The 18,678-nt window shown below is 42.9% G+C and overlaps 1 protein-coding gene across 1 annotated transcript in view; it reads left to right on the plus strand.

Moving 5' to 3' along the window:
- ASCC1 (activating signal cointegrator 1 complex subunit 1) overlaps nucleotides 1-17,390 on the plus strand; it is a 165,435-nt gene extending 148,045 nt beyond the window's left edge. Inside the window, exon 9 of the mRNA XM_006888965.1 lies at nucleotides 17,274-17,390. Within this exon, the coding sequence (XP_006889027.1) occupies nucleotides 17,274-17,390 (117 nt within the window). The remainder of the gene's footprint in view (nucleotides 1-17,273) is intronic.
- The last annotated feature ends 1,288 nt before the right edge of the window (nucleotides 17,391-18,678 follow it).

Raw genomic sequence — 18,678 nt, forward strand, 5'->3', positions numbered from 1 at the left:
TCTGGTGGATTTGAACCGCGCACCTCTGGCATTGCAGTGTGATACAGCTTCTTGCCACTAGGCCGCCAGAGCTCGCCTCAATTGTATTCTTTTGTGATGATATTTAGGAAGACTGTATATGGGTAGTGAAGCTCTAGTGGCGTAGTCCAGGGGGAGTTGTACCCAAGGTCCCTGCCTTTCTGCTGGTTCGAATCCACCAGTGGCTCCTTGGGAAAAGATGGGCAGTCTCTTCTTGTACTGTGTACTGCCTCAGACCTGATGGAGGGTCAGCGCTGGGTCTGTTGACTCGGCACCAGTGGGTTTTTGTGTCGGTGAGCGTGTGTGAATATTTTTAAACTTTCTTGAGTTGGTTTTCCTTCTTGCATCATTGTCCTCACATTTTGTCTTCCTCAGAGTAACCACAGATGTGGTTTGAAGGAAAATGCAAGCCCAGGGAAAGCTTGAGAATTGGGATTACATGTTGCCTTGTTAAGAAACTCAAAATCTTTTTTTTTTAATTGGTGAATTTTAGTACACAAAACTTGGAAATAAAATTTATTTGAAATGCTAATTCTAAATCAGAACAGCAACATGACAAATAAAGACCCTTGATACTTTTCAAAATCTGTTTTGTTTCCAGTGTGGTGTCCATACCTTCCTGTTTACTGCATAACATCTTATTGGTCCTGTATTTAAAAAGTTCTTTTTCATGAAAAATGCCTCTGAAATGCACCCTCTTTGTTTTGCTGTTTTGCAGTTAGGATCTTCCCAGTTCTGGGATTATAACTTTCACATCATTTGTTTCTCATTCTTGGCCGCAGAACCAAGTTAGCATCAGTTCTTCTCTGTTTCATGCCTACGCAGCCTTCCTGCTGCACATTCTTGGTGGTGCAGATTTCATGTTTGAATTGAGAGGCCACACACGCTGCCCTTAAGATGGGTGCTCTGTTACCCGCCCTGAGTCAGACTCAAGTCACAGTGACCCTGCAGGCAAGAGAGTGGAGCACTCCCAGCCTCGTGCCATCCTCCGGGGCAGTCATACGTTGTGAGCCATGGGTTTTTCACAGGCTGATGAGCCTTTTTTTCCTAATCCATCTTTGTCTGGAAGAAACACTGAAATCTCTTCATTCTCATGGCTACATACATAGGTGAATGTGGCTTGTGCATCAAGTATACTGGGCTGGGATCATCAGCTTGGAAGACAAACGTTGGACCAGTGAGCCACCAGTGCCCTCTCAGGGTATGCTGTCTACTGGACCCTGGACAGTGCTAACTTATAGCAACTCCACAGGACCCAGGAGAGCTGCCCCATGGCATTTCCAAGGCTGTAATTCTTTTCAGAAGCAGACTGCTACCTTTGTCCTGTAGAGCAGCTGCTGTTGTGTGCCATCAAGTCGGAACTGACCCATAGCTGATCCTCCAGCGGGTTTTCAGAGGGAGTGAATCACATGAGAGGAGATTGCCCATCTTGGTGGATGTGAACAGCGTGCCTTTGGGGTTGCAGTGCAGCTGCTTATTAGGCCACCAGAGCTCCCTTAGAGAGCAGCTGGTGGATATGGACCTGGAGCTTTTAGTTAGCAGTAGAGCACTTAGGCAGTGTGCCACCAGGGCTCCTCGAGGTCTCCTGCTCAGGGGGCACCACCAGCTTGTGTTCTGGACCCACTCCCAGCAGCCTTTGACAGCACAGTGCTCATGGGCTTAGCCCACCTCGGTTATCTTTTGAATGTGGATAATGACGCTGGGCTCTTGTTTACCTCAGAGCCATTTTTTTTGGAAGGGTTAATGAATTCAGCTTTGTCAGATACTTTTAAATCCTGAGATGAAAAGTGTTACTTCGCCAGAGCAGACTTTCCTCCTGGGAGTGCCGTCCTGAGAGCTCAGAGTACTTGTCAGCGCCCTCCATTCATCTTCTTACCTCCCTGGTAGGGAGGTAGGTGGCTGAGCATTATTATTAAGTACAAAATGGTGTTATTACTGTTACTTTTATCTGTAAATGGGGGTAATTGTGAGACATGAAAGTTGAGAAAACAGATTATGGAATACAAGCATTGGGGAAACATCAAAGTAGCATTCTTGTGCTGGGCATGTTCACTGCGCTTTAGGTTCCAGAAATGCAGCTACAAAAAAATGGGGAAAACGAAAGAAAAAAAAAAGCCCATTTGCATTCATGAAGACAATAGAAAGCATCCTTTCTTTGGAAAAAATGAGACCAGACATTCTCCTAAATGCTAACATAAGTCAAACAACAATGCAGGTATGTCTACAGTAAATTCTATGAACGAGGGCATGATGTGATTTGGTAGTTGTATGACTACCTTATTATGTAGGCAATCTCCATACAACCCATAGTGCAGTCTCTAGTAAAACTTTATGGGTGCTCATTGGATGAAGCCCCAGAGCTGTGTCTGTCCGCTGGACCCAAGAGGCCAGGCTGATTTGGGGACTGAGCTGAACTGGGACTTTGCACACATCCAGGCACAGGGTTTGAGGAGTGGGGAACAGGCAGAAGGGTTGCCATGGGGATCGAGGATGTGGGTGCCAGGAGCGCGGCTGGTGGTGATGGCCCTGACTGCCGCCACCCAGTGATGTGACCACTTCCTGGCTGTGTGCTGCTGCCACCAAGAGCCAGAAAGCCACGAGTGTGAGCACGTGGAGCCAGATTCAGCCTCCAGCACCTCAGAGGGAAGGAGGAGGGGCAGGAGGCACAGCCGGGCCTGGCGGGTGCCAGGAGGGAAAGGCTGCACTGTGGCTGCAGGGCAGGTGCACGAGGCCGGGAGGAGAGCAGAGAGCAGGCTGGCATGCGGACCGGGATGTGTCCTGCTGCCCCACTGCTTGTTCACTGCAGGCTTTTGAGATTTTTTTAAGTTATTAAGGGACAGTCTTGAAAAGAAGAGCTGCTTCCCTTTTCAAAAGGCAAACTGACAAATTCCCAACAGTGCCATGTATGTGTGTTTGGTCAGCTATTGCCAGAACAGATGTTATATGTTGCACACTTGCTGTTATTGTCATTTTCACCACATTATGTTCTGATGTAGGTGATGTAATCAGCTGAGCACTTGATGACTAGCCAGCTGTGGGTGGTTCCAACTCACCCACAGGTACCTCGGAAGAAAGACCTGGTGTTCTGCTCTGGCAAGTTGCAGCCTTGGAAAATCTTACTGCACATATTTCTGCCCAGGGCTGCTAGGAGTTGGCATCAGCCCAACACTAGCTTGTTTGATTTTAGGTTTTATATACGTTGGAATAGTGAGGGAGCCCTGGTGGTACAGTGACCGCACACTCGATTACTAACCCAGAGGTCAGCAGTTCAGACCCACTAGTCACTTCATTAGAGAAAGGCCTCAGTCTGTTCCTATATGATGTTGTTGTTGTTAGGTGCCATCAAATCGAGCACGTCTCATAGCAACCCCATGAGAAACATCTGAACCCTGTCCTATTCTGTGTCATCCTTGCACCTCCTGACATACTGGAGCCTGTTGAGGTAGTAACTGTGTCCGTCTACCTGGTTAAGGGTCTTCCTCTCTATCCAAGAAGGTTATCTCCCTTCAAGGAGTATCCTTTCATTGCAACATGCCCACCAAAGTATGTGAGGCAAATCTTCAACATCTTTGCCTCCAAGGAGCACTCTGGCTGCACCTTCTCCAAAACATATTTGTTGTTCTTTTGGCAATCCATGGGATGTTTAACTCTCTTCTCCAACACCACAATTCAAAGGCATCAATTTTCTTTCTGTCATCCTTATTCATTGTCTACCACTCAGATTCATAGCAGGTGATTGGAAAGACCATGGCCTAAATCAGATGCACCTCAGTCCTCAAACTGACATCATTGCTCCTCAGTAATTTGGGAAGTTTCCTGACTACAGCAATATGTCTCCTGTTCGCCTGACAGCTGGTGTTGATTGTGGATCCAGTATAGGAAATTTATGGGAAAGTTTTGTTTTGTCCTTTGGGGTTGCTGAGCTGCAGTCAAGTCAACAGCACGTGACAACAATAAGGATTAGTGTAACTCTTAGGTACCAGGACTGGAGCTCTGGTGACGGAGTTCCTGGGGAGTTGTGCTGCTAGCCCAAGGACCCTGTGAATCCACCATTGACTCCATGGGAGAAAGATGGGCAGTTTCCTCCCCTCTGAGTAGCAACCTGTGAAATCCACAGGGGTCAGCTGTGAGTCGGTTCCTACTTGACAGTAATGGATTTTTGCATTTATATCAAGACTGACTGTAAGCTGCAAAGGACTCAGCAAATGGTTCATTGAGTCATCAGCACAAGAAGTAGGTTTCTTCAAAAGAGGACTCTTTCATGTTTGCTTAAGATTGAATAGAGTGAGCCTCATTAAGGGAACAAAGGGGGAGGGATCCCCAACACCCTTATCACTGTGTTGTTGCCCCGGCCTTTAGTTTTCTGGACTGAAGTTTCCACCTTCCTATCCATTTGGATGTTCAGTCTCTCTGCAACTGAGTCACAGTCAGAGTTATTTCTGGTCCCTTTTTTAAAAAAAATTCTGGTCTTTGATGGTTCTGCCTCAGGGTTTGGGAGGAAGGAGTGAAAGGTCTAAAGTGAAAGCAAGGAGAAATGACCACAGTTAGCCTTTAAATCCTACTCTTTGTTTTCTTTCAGTGTATACCACTACATTACCCGAAATCAATAATTCCCTCTGTGTTCTCCCTCGGAAGCAAACATGTACAAACTGCAAATGGTTGGCTTCACTAGTCATGTGAGCTGGAGACAGCAGATGGCTGGGCTTTATGTTGGGGCTCTCTGCCAGGGGAGTCTTGGCTTTGACCAAACGCCTTTCATCTTGATGGTCTACATTTCTCTGGTTACTTTGTGATAGGAGAAGTTTGTTTAGTTCTCTCCAGAGCTCAGGAGGACTCAGTAAAAGATAGCAGCTGTGGATATAAATTTTCAAATGTCATACTTAGGGTTTGAAATTACTTTTTAGTACTAGTGATAACACAAACCTTGGCCATCCTTAAATTCCATGTTTATATCTTCATTAAATATTTGTAAGGTTTTGTGAAGGTGCTCACTGTTTTTTTAAATGCTGGCTGCTTTAACAACAAGGAGGGGAGGTGTATGAGAGAAAGGGAGAAGGAGGATGTCTTCAGAGAGAAAATGGTTTGGGTTTCAAAATCCCCAAGGAAATTGTTATGAAACAACAGTAAGAATAAAGAACTCAACATGATTTAAATACCTTGACGTGATTCTTTTTTAATTTAAATTTTTCCTGTTAGCCTATTATTTTCTAAACAATAGACCATTTTACTCTTCATGAACTACTTCAAGCTAGAAAGAGCAACCAAGTTTCTTTTTTTCTCTTTTTAAACTTGTAGTTGAAGCTTTTTCCTCTTTCCCCATTCAGGCACCTAATTAAATGGAGCCATTTAGTTGATTTGTGCTTATTTTCATCCAGAGTTCAATTAAAATTCCTGAGCCTAGCCAGAGCTATCCAGTTCTTAAACTCTGTCCAGGAGAAGAGGTGGCAGTGGAACAGGAATAAGGAGTGAAAGACCATTTGAGCCTTTAAGAATTATCTGTATCAAAGTCTCTCGCTGTGACTTAAATAGGACCCTGTTTTAAGGGATACCACCACAAGTAACAGCAAGAAAGGTATGCTTCAGGGCTGTACCCTTTCCCCATACCTATTCAATCTATATACTGAGCAAATCATTTAAGAAGCTGGACTTTATGAAGAGGAATGTGGCATCAGTATCAGAGGAAAACTCATCAACTACCTGCGTTATGCAAATGACACAAACTTGTTTGTTGAAAGTGAGGAGGACTTGAAAGAAGATCAAAGGCCACAACCTTCAGTATGTATCATTTCTCAGCATCAAGCAAGAAGGTAAAAATTCTTATCACTGGGTGATGGAGAAAAGATTGAAGTTGTCAACTATTTCATTTTACTTGGATCCACAGTCAGCATCCTTACTACCAGCCATCAAGAAATCAAGTTATCTTGCATTGGGAAAAATCTACTATAATGGACCTATCCAAAATACTAAAGAGCAATGATGTCAGTTTAAAGACTAAAGAATGCCTAATTCAAGCCATAGTCTTGCTGTGCACCTGAAAGCTGGACAGTGAATAAGGATGACAGAAGAATTTATGCCTTTGAGTTGTAGCATTGGAGAAGAGTGCTGAGTGCCGAATATCCCCTAAATTGCAAAAAGAACAAACAGATATCTTGGAGAAAGTATACCCAGAGTGTTCCCTTGGAGGTAAGGATGAAGAAGTTTCATCTTGCATACTTTGAGTGTGTTGTTAGGTGGGGCTGTTCCCTGGAAGGGGACATCTTGGAAATGTCAGCAAAAGATTGACACAATGACTGCAGCACTGGGCTCAGTTGTGCCAGAGATTGTGAGGATAGGGCTCAGGTCTCTGGTTGATCTTAGCATTGCCACAAGTCTTACTTGACTTGACAACATGTGGCAACAACAATAAACTGCAAGTAAGGAGCAGTAATATGCAGATGACACAACCCTGCTTGCTGAAACTGAGGAGGACCTGAAGCACTAGCTGCAGAAGGTCAAGGACTACAGCCTTCAATATAGTTTGAAGCTCAATATCAAGAAAACAAAAGATTCTCACCACTGGACCAACTGGCAACATCATCATAGAAGGTGAAGAGATTGAGATTGTTAACTTAAGTCTGCTGTTAGGGACCTCTCCAGAGTACTGAAGAGCAATGATGTCACTCAGGAGACTAAGGTGCATCTGGTACAGGTCATGGTCTTTGCAATCACTTGCTATGCATCAGAGTGGTGGAGAATGACTAGGGATGATAGAAGGAGAATTGATGCCTTTGAGCTTTGGTGTTGGAGAAGAGTATTGAATATTCCATGAACTGCTAAGCAAAGGAGCAGGTTCAACCTATAGAGTGTTAAACCAGGATGCTCCTTGGAGGCAAGGATTCTGAAGCTTCATCTGACGTACTTTGGACATGTTGCAAGGAGGGATCAGCCCTTGAAGAGGGACATCATGAGGTGGATTGATTCAGTGACTGGGATAATCAGGGTAGGTGGGTCAGAGACAGTGAGATTGGCACGAGACAGAGCAGAGTTTAGGGCTATTGTACATAGGGTTGCTATGAGTCACAGACTACTCGACGTCACATAACAGCAACAACAGTGGAAGCTAAAGAGCTCAGATGGAGAGTGATACTGCCTGAATTTGAACCTCATACTCCTACCATTTACTTGCTTGTGTGTTTTCTGGAGAATTACTCTAGCCCTCTCAACCTCAAGCTCCTTAACTCTGAAATGAGGATTAATGATAGCATCTGCTTATTGGGGTTATAGAGATGCAATCAGATAATCATTTAAGCCCTCAGTTTTGTCACACAGCAACGTTACACTCTGCTTAAATAAAAGCCAGTGAAATTCACGGAGGGATAGAGATGATCTGGATGTGAGAAAACCCCGGTCACAGAGTGAAAATGGTTGCTTAACATCCCATAAAATCTTATACTGTTGGAGTGAGAACTAAAGGTTATAGACTTCATGACTGGCTGTAAGACCAGCTGGGGAGTTAAACTTGGGATATCTAGGTATCTAAAAGGGATAATTTGGTCCCTAACACAGTAGTGGGATTACAAAATTGATTTGTCAAAGGTATGTGTCCATCTTGTTATAAGGTGGTCTCAGGACAGTGTACAAGACTCGTTTTCCTGGTAACCTGTTCTTCCTCAGTCATGTTTGTTAGTGGAGGTTTATTGTAAAGGTTCCAAGAATGTTGTATTTCAAGACCTTTCACATCTTGCATTTTTTTGTCTGTAACACAACACACAGGACTCTTTGGGACTAAAGTAGACATCCTGCCCTGGGCAGACCTCAGAGGAAAGGAACACAATCCTTGGGGGCATATGGCCCAATCAGCACCTGTGGTAAAGGGACTGCCATTTGGAAAAGCAGCATTTAAAATCCAACATAAATTCCAGCCTCATGTCAAGACATTAAAGTAGAATTAAGATTCTGCTTTTAGACTGCCCTATTTACACAAGGGAGCTCTGGTGTCCCTAAGCAGTTTGGCTTCTAATCCAAAGATGGGCGTTTCAAATCCACAAGCAGCTCCAAAGATGAAAAATGGGCAGTCTCCTCCCATGAGATTTACTGTCTCCAAAAGTGACTCAATGGCAATGAATGTGAGTTTTTTAGTTCAATTTACACACAAACCCAATCTCTCACACCATTTGGATCCTGTTATATGAGCTCAGTAAATGCTACCTGTTACTATCTTCATTAGTGATATTTGTTGTTCACCCTGGTATTTTCATAGATAACAATATTGGCATTGAGTAAGCTTTGTTTTGAAAACATTGTTTTGATAAATTTAAGTTAATATTTAAAATTTACATATGTTGTTAAAATTTACATATGTTGTTGTTTTGTGCCATCGAGTCGCTTGCAACTCATAGCGACCCTATGTACAAGAGCTCTATATGCTCTTTTATCCTGTGCCAACCTAGCCATCTCAAACGCACTTATTCCCACCTCTCTAGTCACAGAATCGATCCATCTCATCAAAGGTCTTCCTCTCCTTCGCCGCCCCTCCACTCTGCCTAACATGATGTCCCTCTCCAAGGACCAATCCCTCCTTGCAACATGCCCAAAATATGTCAGACGAAGCCTCAGAATCCTTGACTCTAGGGAACATTCTGGCTTCACCCTCTCCAGGACAAACCTGTTTGTTCTCCTAGCAGTCCATGGTATATTCAACACTCTTCTCCAGCACCACAGCTCAAAGGCATCAATTCTCTTTCTATCTACCCTAGTCACTGTCCAACTCTCTGATGCATAGCATGTAATTGTGAAGACTATAGGCCGGATCAGGCACACCTTAGTCTCCAGTCTGACATTGTTGCTCTTCAGTACTCTTGAGAGGTCCCTCACAGCCGACTTTCCCAATGCAATTCATCTCTTGATCTCCTGGCTGCTGTTACCAAGAGTGTTGACTGTGGAGCCAAGTAAACTAAAACTGTTAACTATTTCAGTCTCTTCACCATCCATACTGATGCTGCCAATTGGCCCAGTGGTGAGAATCTGTTTCTTGATGTTGAGCTTCAGTCCATATAGGAGGCTGTAGTCCTTGATCTTCTGCAGCAAGCGCTTCAGGTCCTCCTCAGTTTCAGCAAGCAGGGTTGTGTCATCTTTGTAACGCAGGTTGTTGATGATTCTTCCACCAGTCTTGATACCATATTCCTCTTCATATAGCCCAGCGTCTCGGATGATCTGTTCTTCTTACAGATTGAAAAGGTATGGAGACAGAATACATCCCTGACGAACCCCCTTCTTGATTTTGAACCATGTAGTGTCTCCTTGCTCTGTTCTGACAACTGCCTCTTGGTCTAAGTTTCACATTAGCACATGGTAAAAATTCCCTAAGCCAAAAAACAAACAAAAAAAGACAGTGACATACTAGAGGAAAAATATGTTTGCAGTTCATAGCACAAATGTTTCATCTCCCTAACAGACAGAGAAACACAACACAATACAAAAAATGGATCATTGTAAAGCTTTTATTGTGATATATCCTTCCACTTAACTGTGTTCCAGACTTCTCAATATATACCTCCAGATCCTTCCAGGAAAGTCCTAGATTAGGGAACTACTTGGGACACATACAGCCAAGGAAGCAGCCATGAGGATAAAAATAACAGACTTGAATTTTTTTGTTGTTTTGTTTTTCCCCGTAAAATAGCTCCCTCAAAAACGTTCTTTCAATACCCTGTGCCTTGTTTATCATTCATGACTTTTCTCACCTCCTTTGTGCGTTCCTCTCCACTCATCCAGAAGGACTCCGAGTTCTGTCAGGGCTTCACTCCTAGTCTCACATCTGCTGTGGTCTCTCACTGCCCATGGCTACTGTCGCAGAGTCTTGGCATCCTAGAGGCCCCTCATGGCTGGACTGCTGTACAGTTACCTTCCCGTTCCTTGTCTCCTGTCCCTTCACAGTCTTCCTCAAACGCTGTTTGTTTCAAACCTTCAGAGGTTCCCATCCAGCTACGATGAGGTCTTACTTCTGAACCTGACCCTAAGGCACACACCTCATAATCTGATTCTTACTGCTTCTGCAGCTTTTATTTAAAAATTATATATATATATATATTTCATTTCTATATTTGTGATTATTATGTTTATTAAATTCTATGTTTCTTGGTAAGGTTTTGTTTAGCTGCTTATTTTTATGTTCCTATACAGCAGGTTTTTTAAAATTTTCAGCTTCCATAACAAGAAGAATGTGTGTATTTGTGGGTGCGTATGAGAGAGAGAGAAAGGAAACTGTTGTAGAAAGAAAATGGCTTAGGTTTCAAAATTACTGAAGGAGTTGTTCTAAAACAACAATAAGAAAGAAAAGCTCAACATGATTTAAATATATTGACATAGTTCTTTTTAAATTTATTTTTATTGCATTGTAGGTGAAAATTTACATAGCAAATTTAGTTTCCATTTTAGTACATTTGATAGAATTTGCTCCGTCACTGGTTGCATTGTTCCTAATGTGTCTACATTGTTTTTGCTTCCATTCTTTGTGCTGTTTCCATTCATCTAGCTCCCCAATCCTCTTTAGCTTCTCTTCTTTGTAAGGCGAAGTTGACCACTTAGTTTTACACATTCATTGATATAAGGCAGTACAATATTTTTATAAGTGAGTCTTTTATTTGGATAAAAGGTGTTATGGGTGTTTTTTTTTTAAATTTATTAAATTTCAGTGAAAATTTACAGAGACTTTGGATTTCCATTCATTCATTCATTGTTGCACTTTTCTCCCCTCCCAACCCTCCACCCTAGTTCACTACCCTCTTGGAAAAGTAAAAGAAGAATTCTTTCATTGTTTTACAATCCTTCCCCCCAGGTCCACTCCGCTATGCAGCCTTCACTCTGGACTCCTGTCATGACAAAAATACCTAATCACATATCCCTTTAAAGCAGTTTTCTTCCTCATCTGTTTCAATGCAGTATGCATTATTGAACCCATCTTTCTCAGTCTCCCCCCAACCCCGAGGTCAGTCCTATTTTACAACAGTGGCACCATGCAGTATTTGTTCTTTTGTGACTGTGATACTTCACTCAGCATAATGTCCTCCAGGGTCACCCATTTTGAATAATATTGCATGAGTTCCTTGCTTTTCAATGCAGCGTATATTCCATTGTGTGAATATACCATAGCTTCTCTATCCGTTTGTTGATTTGCACTTAGGTTGTTTCCAACTCCTTGCTATTGTGAACAAAGCCGTGATAAACATGGGTGTGCATATATCTGCTTGGATGGAAATTATAGTCTCTTTGGGGTATATTCCCAATAGTGGAATTGCTGGGTCAAATGGTATCTCTATTTGTAGCTTTTTGAGAAAGCGCCATACCACCTTCCACAGTGGTTGCACCAATTTAACACTTCCACCAACAGTGAATAAGGGTTCCAGTTTCTCCACAACCTCGCCAGCATTTGTTGCTTGCTATTCTGTTAAATTTTGCTATTCTGACTGGGGTGAGATGATATCTCATAGTTGTTTTGATAAAAGGTTTTTAAAGATAATATTCTTGGGGTCTTTCTAGTCAGTCCAGTTTGTTTGGCCTTTTTTTTTTTTCTTTCAGGAATTTGAGTTTCATTCTACCATTTTTCTCCCATTCATACCCGGACTTTTTAACGTGTCTCTGCTCAGAGCAGCCATTCGTGGTAGCTTGGCAGTGTTTCAGTCCTCCGGTTTCATGCTGGGTAGAAGGTGCTGCAGTTCTCCCTGGTCATTAGTCCTGTGGACAAACTTATTCCTTGAATCTCAGGTTTCCCTTACTCTTCTTTTCTTTAGATGGGAAGAGACCTGTAGTTGTTAGTTGACCATTCTCCAGTTTTTTAAAACCTTAGACGCTGCTCACCAAACTAGGAAGTCGAACATTATGACAAGAGTGGTCCCACAAACTGTGGCCCCAAACCTCTGAAACTAGCAGTCCAGCTCTGTGAACAACAATTGTGGTAATATCACTAACTGTGCCCGTGAGGCTTAAAACATAGATGAAAACATGTATATAGTATATACAAACATGCATGTGCATATCTGGCATTCATGCTAATATGCTCATGTGTGTCTTCCTGTGCACATATGTCCACCTAAGTGACCACACACACGTTTTTGACAATTTCCAGGAATAGAATTTATTGCTACCTATTTCATTAAGGATGTTATATAACCATCGGCCGTACTTACTGCCAAATTTCCCATCACCATGAAGAGAAATTAGCTTTTTGCTGAATAATCATTTGCCTTTGCCCCTCACTCTTACCACTAATAAAAATAAAAATAGTTTGCATACATTTGTTATTCTTGTAATAACGGAGATGCAATATTTAACTTTTGTGATTGACTCACTCAGTGTATTTTCAAGGTTTATCCAGGTTATCACCGATGCTGAGACTGCATTTCTCTTATAGCTGAATAATATTTCACTGCATGTATCAGCACACTTCATGTATCTGTTCATATGCTCATGCCCATTTAGGTGGTTTTCACCCTCTAGCTATTATGAATAGTATTACAGTGAACCCTGGTGATCCTGGGTCTGTTTTTGTTGATGCTTTCACACTTCTGAGGTAGATGCCAGGAAGTGTAATTACTGGGCTGTGTAGTTCTTTTCGAGGTAACCATCAGAGATGGCTGCTTTCTGGGTGTATACCTATTCCTTTTGTTTCTTTTTTGTATACCTAGCCTTGACTTGGGTGTATGCCAGGGATGTGTCATATCTCCATACCTTTTCAACCTGTATGCAGAACAGATTATCCGAGAGGCTGGGCTCTGTGAGGAGAAGTGTAGCGTCAGGATTGGTGGAAGATCTATTAACAATCTGCATTATGCAGATGACACAACCCTGCTTGCTGAAACTGAGGAAGACCTCATGCATTTGCTGCAGAGGGTCCAGGACTGCAGCCTTCAGTATGGACTGAGGCTCAATGTCAAGAAGACAAAGATTCTCACCACTGGACCAATTGGTAGCATCAGAATGGATGGATTGAGATTTTTCACAGCTTCAGTTTGCTCAGCTCCGCAGTCAACACTCTTGGCACCAGCAGCCAGGAAATCAAAAAACATATCGCGATGGGAAAGTCTGCTGTTAGGGACCTCTCTAAAGTACTCAAGAGCAACGGTGTCTCTCTGGAGACGAAGGTGCGCCTGATACAGGCCATGGTCTTTGCAATCACTTGTTATGCATCAGAGAGTTGGACGGTGACTAGGGAGGATAGAAGGAGAATTGATGCCTTTTTAGCTGTGGTGCTGGAGAAGTGTATTGAATGTACTATGGACTGCCAAGAAAACAAACAGATTCATCCTGGAGAGGGTTAAACCAGGCTACTCCTTGGAGGCAAGGATTCTGGGGCTTCGTCTGACATACTTTGGACATGTTGTAAGGAGGGACAGGTTCTTGGAGAGGGACATCATGCTTGGAAGGGTGGAGAGACAGCGCAGGAGGGGAAGACCCTCCATGAGGTGGATTGATTCAGTGACTGGGGTAATTGGAATGGGTGTGTCAGAGGCAGTGAGATAGGCAGAGAATAGAGCAGGGTTTAGAGCTGTTGTACATAGGGTCGCTATGAGTTGCAAATGACTTGACGGCACATAACAACAACAGCAGCCTTGACTTTCTGTAAAAGTGAATCTCACTGCTTTACAAATGTCTGCAGCATTAGTTTTACAAGTAATGGTCACATCCCGTACACCAAGTACTGTGACAGGTACTGGGAATTAGCTGTGAATAATGTGAAGGCCCTTCCCCCCAAGAGACTTCTAGACTCATGAGTCTCTATAAATAATTGCTAGAACTAAAACAAAGACTCAAGACTAAAGCTATAGACTACTAAATAATAAAATAGCAATGAAAGATTATTACTAAATCATCTGTAATCTAAGCACAGAGAGCAAAAACTTGGAGATGGGAAAAGCAAAAATGAAGACAGAACTTGCACTGGGGGCTTATAAACATCATAGTCTACATAGAGTCTAGACCATCATAGATGGTGGTGTCATTACAGAATGGGATGAGAGCAGGTTAAAGCATGTATAGGTAAACTACAAGATTAAGGAGAACCAAGGCATAAAATAACATGGTGATATTGTTATTATGTGCCATCGAGTTAACCTGCAACTCATAGCAACCCTATGTACAACAGCTTCAAAGCCTGCTCTGTCCTGAGCCAGTCTCACTTACTCCGACACACCAACCCCCATTGCCCCGGTTACTGTATCAATTCATCTCATCTGCAGTCTTCCTCTTCTGAGGTGTCCCACCAACCTTCCGAGCATGATATCCTTCTCCAAGGACAAAATCCCTCCAGGCCACGTGCCCAAAGTATGGGAGACACAGCTTAAAAATCCTAGCTTCCAAGGAGAAACTTGGTTTCACCCAAGACAGACCTATTTGTTTTCTTGGATGTCAGTGGTATGTTCAAGACTCTTCTCAAGCACAACTTGAAGGCACCAATTCTTCTCTCATCTTTAGTCATTGTCCAGCTCCCTGATGCACAGCAAGTAATTGCAAAGACCATGGCCTGGATCGTGCATACCTTAATCTCTAGACTGACAAATTTGGAAACATAATAATAGGAAATACATACTATTTCAGTATCACTTTCGAGGATCTCTCTAATCTTTACCCATGATGTATTTTACAAAACCATTGTACAGGTCTAGTGGGCAAGAAGTTTAATGGTTTAGTGCTTGGCTGTTAACTGAAAGGTCCACCCATAGTGCCTCTGCAAGATACTGACTTGATGATCTGATCCCATTGCCAAAGAATCACTTATGACTCATAGTGACCCCCATTGAGTTTCTAAGGTGAGAGATCTCTACAGGAGGAGACAGGCCATCTTTCTGCTACAGAACACCTGCTGGATTTAGACCACTGATCTTTTGGTAAAGAGTCTATCTTGTCATTTACAGTATGCCACCTGGGCAGCTTCCATAAAGAGTCCAGCCTGGGATCCCTATGGGGCAGTCTGTTCTGTCATAGGAGGTCACTGTGAGCTGAAAACCAACTCAGAGTTACCTAACAGTAGTGAGTGGTTTCATTTATTCAGTCTGCTCCAGTATTCTGGACAGAGGCTTATAATTTGACATCAGTACTCCTTCCGTGGCCTTGGTGTGGCTAGAGAATATTCATTCTCCTCTTTTACATTTTGTAATTAAATTATATTTAATTTTGCATTTAAATTACATCCTTACTGACTCCATATTGTCAAACTTCAAACCTAAAGCAAGATAATCTCATAGCAAATCATATCATACAAAGATTACCTGCATAAGCACAGGTCAGTCCAGTGGAGGTCATTGCCTGCCTGCAGTGTGCATTACATGGAAATAAAGTCACAGGTGGGTGGTGGAGCATTCATAGGTTACCAGTCCTTCAAAGGGACACCTGATCCAAGCAGTGGTCTTTTCAGGTCCTTGCTTTGATCTGGAACTTGGACAGTGAGTAAGGATGACAGAAGAAGAATCAATTACTTTGAGTTGTGGTGTTGGAGGAGAGTACTGAATATTCCATAGACTGCCAAAAGAACAAACATCTGTGTCTTGAGAGAATGCAACCAGAGTGCTTTTTGGCAGAGAGGATGGTGAAACTCCATCTCACATACTTTGGGTGTGTTATTAAAGAGGGGCCAGTCCTTGGAAAAACAAAATCATGCTTGGAAAGGTGGGGAGTCAGCAACAAAGAGGAGTACCTTCAGGGAAATAGACTGACACACTGACGGCTGCAGTGGGCTCAAGTACGTCAGAGATGGTGAGGATGGTGCAGGATAGGACAGGGTTCAGTTCTCTTGTTCATAGGGCCACTGTGAGTTACACTTGATTTGACAGCACCCAACAGCAACAAGCAGTCTTTAATAGTAACTTGTTAAAATTGTTATGAGGTTCCCCATTAGTTTTGTCTTATCTCTTACTGCCTCTTTGGTTATGTTTTCTTTCTGTGCCCAGAAGCTTTCCGTTTTCAAAGCTATAAATCTGTCAGTCTCATTGACGTGGTTTTCACTTCAAATTAATGTTCAGCAAAGAGGTTAGCTGGTAAATGTTTCAAGCTGAATTTCTTTACACAAAAGGGTGGATATAGGCTGAACAGGCAGCCACGGCCAGCAGGAGAAGTTAATTGTGTAAATCAATGCAGACAAGAGCTGATCACCTTTTTGAAAGATGAGACAATGCAGCACACAACCTCTAAATAGATCTTTGGGGTCAAGTTGATGTCATGTTGAAGAATCAATATTTACTGGGCTTTATAAAGTTAGCCTTTAATGAACCCCAGGCTTTTTGCTAGGCCATTAATTGCAGGAAGAGGAAAGGCGACAGTGGTTGAAGTCTGTGTTTATAGAGCCTCTATAAAAATAAATGCAGAGTCATTGCTATGTGGAAGGATCCCACCCTTAGCATTGTTGGGTCAGCATATTGAAAGACTTTCTTCTGATATTGACATTTTAAGGAGGAAAAATTCTCTCATCCTAACAGAAGAAAGTAAGCCCTATTTCTCTTTACCAGTCGTCATTCTAGAAATGTGATTGCACTTTCCTGGGGTGAATTCGAGTATCGAGAGTATCAGAGTATCGTTTTGGGTTCTGCTTTATATGTGCTAATCACAAGGGCAGGCCCCTCCCAGAGTACAGCTCATCCCGCCGCTGACAGCTTGAAAGCTTCTGTGAAGTGAAGGATCACAGCAAAGTGCATTTACTTCAGGCTGCTGGCTGGAGTCTAAGCCTAATTAAAGGTTTTTGATAAATGTGATCATTTGCGTCTATGACGTCACTCAGTGGGCATGTACCTCTGGTTGTGTGTGCAAATGTTCTGTATCCCTCACTGGGTCGTTAGAATCAATCATGATTCTCTTTACTTTTGTACCTAGTCAGTGCTCCTAATAAATGTTGTTGACTAGATGGAGGTATGTGTTTTCTTACATTTTATCCTGACTGTAATAAAACTACAGTCCTGATGGGAGTATACATGGTCAGTAGCTGAAGTTACGGAAGCAGCCTACTAGGTCCTGCGAGCCAGGGTGTGGCCCCAGGATGCTGATTACAAGTTCTTGGTTCTTTTTCTAGTCCACTTTGTTAGAGAAGATGTTAGATTAATCAGGGAAGACCTGGCTGTTCTTTTCCATCACCCTGCTTTGTAGGATCATTCAGAATATGTGCAGGAAAGAATAAGTTTGGTAAGTTTGTTGGGTTGGTTATGGGATGGTGTTTCCACTAAAAGGTCTGGTGGTTAACATATCATTTGTCATCTTCTCTAGATTCTCATTATGGCTTGACTTTTCCTTTTCAGCTGTTTGAGAACTTCTACTTTGGTGCTCTGAAGCTCAACTCCATTCACATCTCCCAGAGGTTCGCAGCAGACAGCTTTGGAAACTACGCCTCCTGTGGACAGATTGACTTCTCCTGATGTGGATCTTGGAAAGTGTTAGAAGTTGAACCTTCTCATGAGGTGCTGAGGAAAGTGTCTTCGTTTTAATTGCCAAAGAGGAATGTGGACATTTGGAAGGCTGCTCCGCTGGGTGGTTCTCCCGGGCTCGCCAGGGCTGCTGCTGTTTTCTGGACATTCACATCCAGAAGTCCAGAGGGTCGGATTTACTTGACTTCTTACACACCTACTGATTTTCCCCCAGTCATTAAACCATTTTGTATTAATGCTCTAAAGGAGAATTAAAGACATGGCTAATCTCTTAATCCTTCGACCTAGATGGAATAGCTACAGTGTCTAAGAGGTTGGCATTTTTCACTTCCCCTTACATCCTGACTTTTTACTTCCACCCTGACAGTGGGTAAGAATTTCTTTTTACCAAAGCACCTGTTAAAATTTTTGCCTTTTACTTGCTTATACTGACCTTTTCTTCTAAAATCAATACCTTGATATTTGTTAGCCTCCTAGTCCTTCCGTGGCTCCTCCCTCTTCATCCTGTGCTTCTGATGGTGTTGCACGTTGTGGCTCTCTTCTCTCTTCTGGTTACTTCTCAGGGCAGCAGCATTAACACAGCCATGACATCAGCAGAACTATGCAACATTCCCGGGAAGAACATCAGCCACAGGGCGGCACTCACTCCTGCCCCGCCACAGACTCAGAGAAGGCCATGCTCCTGGCACCAGCTTTGCCCCACACCACTCAGATATCCCTGCAGGGGAGTACCAGTCTTTCTAGGCCTTTCTGCTCTGTCTCACATCTTTACACATACAACACACACACACACACACACACACACACACACACTCTCTCTCACTCTCTCTCTCTCTCTCTCTCTCTCTCATTCTCTCTCTCCCTTTGTCCCCTCCTTCTATTTATTTCTCTCATTCCTAATTTCCTCTTTCTTTCTTTGAGACAGATTCAGACCCTTCTGTTTAAGCCTGCTCCATTGTGAGGGCTTGTGAATAACACTCAGAGATTTGTTTATCTATGACTGCCAGGATCATTTGTGAATAAATGACTCTCCAAAGGAACTGAGATTTTCTCTTTGTATTATCATGCAGTTGTAATTTGACCCACTTAGTCCCAGCCCATTGGGACGTAGCACTGCCTTCACTTACCCACTGGTTCAGCAGTCACTGCTCCTGCAGGACTCGGATGCTCGGATGCCCGAGGCTGCAGGGTTCATTTTGCCCAAAAGCTTGGCATTCTTCCGATGGTATCATTTTGTAAATTGCTGTTTGCCTTACCTACGTTACTCCCACTAGCGAGG

This window comes from Elephantulus edwardii, unplaced genomic scaffold (assembly GCF_000299155.1).
Source record: "Elephantulus edwardii isolate Elephantulus edwardi_28Jun2011 unplaced genomic scaffold, EleEdw1.0 scaffold00074, whole genome shotgun sequence".
NCBI lineage: Eukaryota > Metazoa > Chordata > Mammalia > Macroscelidea > Macroscelididae > Elephantulus > Elephantulus edwardii.